Consider the following 8636-nt stretch of genomic DNA (forward strand, 5'->3'; position numbering starts at 1 on the left):
ATTTTAATCTGCCTACAAACTGTTAGCCAGTTTCTTCCAAAAAAAAAAAAAATTTAATTCTACATTTGCTTTTTATTGTTGTTTTTGTTGTTGTTGTTTTTTGGCATGCTAAAACGGCTTCTCGTGTTTAGTATACTGCTAGACCCAGGAAGAAAAGGATCACATATTTAAAGAACCAGTTTTGAGAATGAATTTTAAAAATCTAAAAGTAACTAGCTCCCTTCCTAGCCAGGTATGTAGCACATAAAAGTAATTAGCACCCTAAGGCCCAATAAAAGTTGTAGCTTCAAAGCAGTAAAACAGACTAGTCAATGAAAGAGCCTTGCTGACGGGACACTGGCTCTGTGTTGGGGCTCTGTGGTCACTGGAACTGAGATGCCGAGTTTCTGGGGCTTTTGCTGGACAGTGTCCCAGAATCAGGAACTCAAGACTGCCAGGACCTCACGTCCTTCTTCCACTTGCTGCTGTGCCTGCAGACAGTGAAGCTGTGTGGCACGATGCATATTCAGTGTCTCCTCAGTACCCCTGAATGTCTGGGTCGGACTAGGGCTGGTGGTGAGAGCAATAAAAATTACATGTGCTTGCAAGTTCCTTCCTGCCGTAAGAATCTTTACCATATGACGTCCACAGCATTAGAAGAACAGAACCACAGCATTTTAATCAGAGGAAAATCCCCTCCCTCTTTCTCTTTGGGAGAAATGTTGAAACAGATTAGCAGTGACTAGAAAAATAAATAGAATTCCTTTTAGAAATTTTAGTATGTAACCTTAAAGTAAATGAGCAGATGATCAGTTAATATAATAACACCAGGATGTCTTATACATCCAAAATAATAAAAGCAACGTTAAAATCAATATAACAAATGAGATTTAGTTATAACCCTATAGCCCATTTTGGAAACTCAACATGTTTTTCAGAAGCACTTTCCCTGACCATTTAGCCCCCTCATTTTAGCTGTATGTCCTCAAAAACTCTTTTTGTATTAAAAGTTTCACAGAATATATTAATAGCAATAAGCATGTTCTTTCAATTGTTTGAAATTAAAGTGTTTTTTTCCATTTCTAATGAAGATTTTCATTATAAAGCAAAGATAGTCTACTCACTTTTCAAAGTTTTCTCCCTAACTAGACAAAATGCAATTCCAACCCTATACAAACTAAACTTTAAACCAAATTTTTATAGCAGAATATAAACAGTAAACAAAGTATATGTCCACACTAGCAAATTAAGCATTTTCTCATATAATCACATCTTTTTTTAAGAAATAAATTTAAGGGGGGAGATATACCCACATTTCAATTGGAATAAAAAATGACTGTTGGGCTTCCCTGGTGGCGCAGTGGTTGAGAATCTGCCTGCCAATGCAGGGGACACGGGTTCGAGCCCTGGTCTGGGAAGATCCCACATGCTGCGGGGCAACTGGGCCCGTGAGCCACAACTACTGAGCCTGCGCGTCTGGAGCCCGTGCTCCGCAACAAGAGAGGCCGCGATAGTGAGAGGCCCGCGCATCGCGATGAAGAGTGGCCCCCACTTGCCACAACTAGGGAAAGCCCTCGCACAGAAACGAAGACCCAACACAGGATAAATAAATAAATAAATAAATAAATAAATAAAATTAAAAAAAAAAAAAAAAAAAAAAAAAATGACTGTTATTTTCCCATAATGGCTACAGTATGCTACTAATACAATCAAGGCCTGAAAAACACTTACGAATCAATCTAGTAACTAAGTATGTAAATACACTAACCTGAATTAATTTATTTTTTTAATAAAGAGATTTATATTTAAAAACTAAATCGAAATCATTAACAGAAGTTGATGTGCCTCTTTTAACACACAAAAGAAAATATGTAATGGAAATCTTTCCTCTGGGTATAAAAATAACATATCTTCACCCTTTAAATTTTGTTTTAAATAAAGTTATCCTGAATGGGAAACATTAAAACGTATTTAAAGTTTCCGTATTTTTTAATTATAAACAGTATTTTTTGACGGAGCATTCTTGTGACACAGTTAATAACGTAGTGATAAATTCAGTAGCACCATTACCAAACAAAGGTTGCAACATAATAGGCCATAATATAGTAAGTAGCAAATCAAGTGTACTTCAATTTTAAGAAGATAGTAAGTAGCCTAAGGACAACAAATCATAATGCACTGTTTATAATTCTACTACTCTGGATAACTATTTCTTGGCTAATTAAAATCTCAATAGTTCTGAAAATCAGTTGTTATTTAAGTTAAGTGAGGCAAACATATCGCAGCAAATGCAAAGGGGTAAAATGTAAAAGAAAAATATCTGTCATTTTAAAAGCACCAATTTCTCAGTTTAGCCTAAGTTTTACAGCAACGGTTGAAGAAAAATAAAAACAGTCATTGATAATGTGCTAATCATTTCCTCCCAAGAATCAAGCCACAAATTCAGTCAAGTTTCTAGACCAAATTTCTAGAACACACACAAGCTCTGAAAAAGAAATATGCATCTCCTTTCCAATCGGCCACCAGGTGTTTTATGCTTTTTTTTTTTTTAACATCTTTATTGGAGTATAATTGCTTTACAATGGTGTGTTAGTTTCTGCTGTATAACAAAGTGAATCCGTTATACATATACATATGTTCCCATATCTCTTCCCTCTTGCGTCTCCCTCCCTCCCACCCTCCCTATCCCACCCCTCTAGGTGGTCACAAAGCACAGAGCTGATCTCCTTGTGCTATGCGGCTGCTTCCCACTAGCTATCTAGTTTACATTTGGTAGTATATATAAATCCATTTTTTATCCTAAGCACACTATTTACACCAAAGTACATGTCTAGTTAGCATCAAGCACCAGGTTTAAAAAGATGTAACAGAGAAGCTCTATGTTTGAATTCAAAATGCCACAGGAATCACTGGCAAAGGCTAAAATGAAAAACAGCTCTCTCAAGTGCCCAGAGCCAGCTGCTACTGTCCAGAATGTGGCTCCTTCCGAGAGAGCAGCAGATCTGCAGGAGACGTGCCTTAAGAGGGAATATCACCTCCTAAGGCCAAAGGCGGCAAAGGGTTTCTGTACAGGGCCAGAGAGCAAATAAATTTAGACTTTGCAGGACATATAGCCTCTGTGACAACTAATCGACTCTGCCTTGTAGCACCAAAGCAGCCACAGATGATATGTTAACGAACGAATGTGGTTGTGAGCCAATAAAACTTTACAGACCCTGAATATTGGATTTCACATAACTTTCATATGTCACGAGACATATATATATATATATATATATATATTTATATTTATATTTATATTTATAGTTTTCAGTCATTTAAAAATGTAAAACTCATCATTAGCTCACTGGCTGTACAAAAACAGGTAGCTGTTTATAGTCTGCCGGATTTAGCCCATGGGCTGTAGTTTGTCATCCCTGGCCAGGGGCCCAGCTTTCCTTCAGCCCCTGCCTATCCCTTTCCCCTCCATTTATATAAACCTACAAAATTAGTGCTCTTTAGCAAAGCAGCCCTTTTGCTTCTTTAGATCTCTGATGCCCAGTCTCTATTTCTTTCCCATCGGTACCGAAAGTCCAAAAGAATAAAGGGGTCAGGGAAGACACAGAGCATGGCCTGAAGAAAGGGCACAAGTCCCTCTTGTGTTGCTTTCAGCTATCTGATCTTCAGGTAACAAACCATCTAAATGTCCATTTCATCATCTATAAAAAAAGGATCATGGTATCCAACCACGTGAAAGTATTTCTGAAGGTATGATTTTATATTGAGAAAGCTAGGTAGAGCAGAAAATATAACTTCTGGAGAAGAACTGCCAACAACTGGACTTACCTGGTGGCACAGTGGTTGAGAATATGCCTGCCAATGCAGGGGACGCAGGTTCAATCCCTAGTCCAGGAAGATCCCACATGCCGTGGAGCAACTAAGGCCGTGCACCACAACTACTGAGCCTGCGCTCTAGAGCCCGCGAGCCACAACTGCGGAGCCCACACGCTGCAACTACTAAAGCCCACGCGCCTGGAGCCCGTGCTCTGCAACAAGAGAAGCCACTGCAATGAGAAGCCCGCGCGCTGCAGCGAACAGTAACCCCCACTCACCACGACAAGAGAAAGTCCACATGCAAAAACGAAGACCCAACACAGCCAAGGAAAAAAAAAAAAAAAAAAAGAGTTGCCAACAACTTGTTCAGAAACAAAGCCTTGCCTGATGTTTCATGGGTAAGTTCCTTGATCATGGTAGTGCATGGGTCCCCGGGTAGAGAAAGGAAACTCAGTGAACTTAGTTAAAACCCTAGGAAAAGGAGCAGCTAGCAATCTCATCGACTGCATGCCACTTTTCATTAATTCTCCGAGTGGCCAGAAACTCAACAAACATAAACTGAGAATCTTCTTTGTGTTAAAAGAACAGGGAAGGTACTGTGAAGCACACAAAAATGAATAAGACTCAGTCCTTTACTCCAAAAAATTTATAATTTATTAAACATGAACATCTATCATACAAAGCAGATATGATCGTATAAACCAACTGCATTAAGAAGTTAGAAAGAGAGCCAAACAAAAGGATGGGGAAGGATTTCTTAGGAGCTAGATATAAACAAAGAATATAATTTCAAGAAGAACAGCGAGAAGTAGAAATTTGAGAGACCTGTACATGTGTATCTAGGATGGCAGGATACGTGGATTCTCAGTTTCACCAGACATTACTAAATTGTTCTCCAAAGGTGTTGTGCTTCCTGAGACTTCTCACCCTCATAACAGTTGGTATGATCAGAGTTTATTTTTTAAATGCTTTAGTCAATGTGATGGGTAGAAAAGGGTATTTCAATTTTATTTTCATTTCTGGTCCTCACATTCTCTAGAATTGTTTTGTATGTCTATTTTTACATGAACGAAAGGCAGAGACTGGTCGTTCTGTGTGGCTGGAGCCCAGGACACAGAAAGTACACAAAGGACAAGCCTCCCTCTCTTCTTCTCGAGGTTTTTCCAGGACCTTGGTTTTTTCCTCTCCACCCCGTAAATTGTCAGTTTGCATCAGCAGATAGGGACAGACCTTTCCTTTCCTCCTTGAGTGTGCCAGGGTAAATTAAAGAGTTTATAAATGAACATGGTTGAAAAATACTGGTCTTGACAGAAACGTCTGAAACCATTTCCTCCATTTTTGTGCAAAACTTGGTTTCTGCCCAATTTAGATCATGGAATAGGCAAGGTACCTTAGAAAACACCAAATGTTGATCTAGGTCTGGAGATCTAGTTACAAATTCTTGGCAGGAATACACCTTCTCTCATTGAGAAGGAAAAAAGTGTAGGAAACATAAATCAGGGTATGAACTTGATTTGTTGACGCTTGTTAGGAGGGTTTTGCCTTGAAAGCTCCCATGGAGATAAAAGTTTAAGGCAAAATTCCTATAAATGATTCTAGGAGAAAATGATTGTTTCTAACCAAATTCTTATTTAGAGTCTTTCCATGCTGAGAAGAAAGTGGCAACCGAAAAGGAATGAATGCAGTACACTGTAGAACTCTCAGTAAAGAGAACAAAAAGCAGTGTTCTCAACTCTGGTTAATGCACAGCATCAAAGCTAGGAAAAACTATATTCCAAAACTTGATTAATGTAATGTGATTCAAACAACACATTCCCTACTACAGTGGAAAAATGGAAAAATCACTATAAATATTTGTTTCCAAAAAAGAGTAGCCATTATCATTCCAGCACACTATAACGCCACATTGCCTCAAATACACATAGATTTGTCTAATCCAGTGATTTCCAACCCTGGGCAATTTTGTCCCTCAGGAGACATATGGCCATTTTTCATTTTGAGACATATTTCATTTTCACTCCTGGAGGAGGGTGCTCCTGACCTCTAGTGGGTAGAGGCCAAGGATGCTGCTAAACATCATAACATGCACTGGATAGTCTCCCACAATAAATAATTATCTAGCTCAAAATGAAAATACAGCCACAAAACCCTGGTGTAATCTATTTCTTCATGTTTAGCTGGGACATGGTGACAAAAATAGCGGGTTAGAGATGATAAGCACTCTTCTTAAAGACCTCCTATTAAGCAAGCTAGACAACTTAGAGTTCTAAAGTTTGCTTGATATTTACATAGATAAGAAAGGTTTCCAATTCAGCAATTTTCAGTTGTAATAGTTTAGAGAGAAAATGGAACATAATCCATGATTCTCCCCATGTTATGAAGCACTGTACCATCTATATTTATTAGCTTATCACATCTACCTATACACAGTTCATAATCAAACTGGCTGCTGCTGGCTCCATCTATGACAAATCAATATTTTTCTGCATTTAGATGATATCCGAATTCCCCACGCCCACCCACCAAAATCAGTCCTCAGTTGTCAGCAGTGGGTTTTATGTGGTCATTTTCTGAGAAAAGCGTTCATATCTGAAATTCCCTTCTCTGATGTTACAATCCATTAAAACTTTACTGTCCTGCTCCATGAAACTTAAAAGTCAGATTAGGAAAGAAAGATAATTTTGAATGTAAACCTAAAAGCAGCCACAAAGAGAGGTCTTCTATAAAAAGTAAGGGGTGTTGATAATGAAGTGAAATAAAATATACAAAGGCTGAAGAGGTCCCTCTAAAAGTGGCAAAGTCCTTAGAGGTTATTTTATTTCCCAGTAAGTTTCCTTGGGTGTTTCAACAAAGAAAGTCATTTTTCTGGGAATTTTTTTTTAATGTCTCCTTTTCCAGGTTTGCTGAAGGCATTTTCTTGTCTATTTTCTAGAGGTTACAGTAAAAGATAATTTTAAAATAATGAAAAAAATTCAGTTCAAATTTAAAGAAACCACAAAGGGTTGAGAAACTCATTTTGAAGCCATCACATATATCTGAGAGAAAGAAAAGTATCCTGTAACTGACAAAAATCTATCCAAATGCTGAAGTTTCTCAAACTAACAAAGCAAGTACTGTTTGGCAGGAATGTAGAAAGATGGGCAACTTAGTCCACTGACGTTTTCTGAAACACTTACAGATGAAAACAAAAGTATTGCTTACATGGATTGACTGGGTTCTACACCAAATGTCAACTTCTGAATGTAAACCTAAAATAGAAATTTCTGTCCTTGTGCTTAAGTAAAGTTCAAGCAGAAAAGTGCCCTATTTACTCCCCCCCAAAAAAAATGACAGAATGATTTTAATTTTTAAACAAAAGTGGTACAGCAGAAGGACATTTAAATGCAAGATCTAATTTCAGAAGAGAGCACAGAGTTAGAGCACAAAAGTGGAACACTCCAAGGATACCTCATGTGCAGCAAATGGCAGCAAAGTATGTTTGACAAACATGCGGTGAGGCTCCCTTTAATCTTGTTAAATGTAAAAAGTTTTATTTTACATGAACTTCACTATTTGCTGCAGTTCCAGCTTCTGAAAACAAGGAAGGGCACCAGGCTTACGAAAAGGGTGGCTAAGCGGAAAAGCTGTGGACAGCTTCCCCTCTATAATCCCCAAAGAGGAAAGCTACCTCCTGGAGGTATTGGGTAGCCAAACAGCCTTACTGAAAACAACCAAGGTTTTGAGCGTTGTTTCTGGCAGGAGGTAGGTGTTACCAGCTGCTTCCTGGGGCGCTGGAAGGAAAGTGTCACCATCAATCAGAAAGTACACTAGCCCAGTGTTTAGGTCACAAAGGGAGTACTGCTTCGTCCAAAACGGATAAATCATGACAACTCCAGCAAAGGAGGAGAAAGCAAAGTTGCAAGAAAGGTGTTGGTGCCCACCGACCTGCAAGACCAGTAGGAAACCCCAACTTGTGCTGAAGAAAACTTCGTGCGCTCTCGGGTTACGGAGAACTCCGAGAGCCCACGAGGGCGGATGCTCCCACACTCCCCCGGGGATCAGCACAGACCGAGCGCAGTTCTGGGGAAGACCTGGGCGGTCCTGGGGAGGATGGACAGCCCACCCCCACTCACCTCGGTGGTCCTGCGGAAGAACAGGCTCCCACCAAATCACCTCTGTGGACCTGGGAGGGACGGGCGCCCCCCTCCACCAACTCACCCGGCCGACACCACGCGAAGGACCGGTGGATGAATGAACTGCTCATCCGGCCGAGCCTCGCGGGACAGGGCGGCTCGCGGGAGTGCTCACCTGTGGGGATGCTGGAGGACTTCCCCGAGTCTGCACCCAAGCAGGGGTCCCAGGGCTGGAGGACGAGCGCCAGCAGCAGCAGCAGCAGCCGCGGCTGCACCGCGCACCGCCCCATCTTCGGCCCGTCGGGGACGGGGGCTCCGGAGCCCCTGACGCCCTGCAACGGCCCACTTCTCGCGAGAGTGGGGACCCCTGATCCGCCCCGGGCCGACGAAGGCGGGCGGAGGCGGCCGCGCCGAGTGGGCGCAGGGTACCCGCGGCCGGCAGGTCAAGCGGCGTGGAGAGGGGCGGGAATCAGGTGGTCTGGAAGGCGCAGAGCGGCGGGCGCCCGCGGCGCCGCGGGCAACTTATAGGCTCCCCGAGGGGGAGGTGACGGGGCGGGTCGCGCCCCGGCTATTGGCCGCCGGCTGACCCGCCGCGCTGCTGCGTGCACCGTGCGGTTGCCTGCGCTCGCCTGCCGGCGCGCCTGTCCCAGCCCCACGTCTGGGATTGTTTGCTTAACTCCGACCTATTTAAGGAGCCGTCTGCCGCTACGTGTGGAGGCTCACGCAGGGCTT

General features: G+C 41.9%; 1 protein-coding gene across 2 annotated transcripts in view; it reads right to left on the minus strand.

Annotated features, from left to right (window-relative positions):
• The window catches only part of PLOD2 (procollagen-lysine,2-oxoglutarate 5-dioxygenase 2), a gene marked incomplete at both ends in the record, with an annotated part of 105877 nt that extends 97683 nt beyond the window's left edge, over positions 1–8194 (minus strand). For both annotated transcript variants that reach the window (XM_079705459.1, XM_079705458.1), the window contains one exon: positions 8080–8194. In XM_079705459.1, the coding sequence (XP_079561585.1) occupies positions 8080–8194 (115 nt within the window). The remainder of the gene's footprint in view (positions 1–8079) is intronic.
• Between the last annotated feature and the right edge of the window lie 442 nt (positions 8195–8636).

This window comes from Hyperoodon ampullatus, assembly GCF_949752795.1.
Source record: "Hyperoodon ampullatus genome assembly, chromosome: 5".
NCBI lineage: Eukaryota > Metazoa > Chordata > Mammalia > Artiodactyla > Ziphiidae > Hyperoodon > Hyperoodon ampullatus.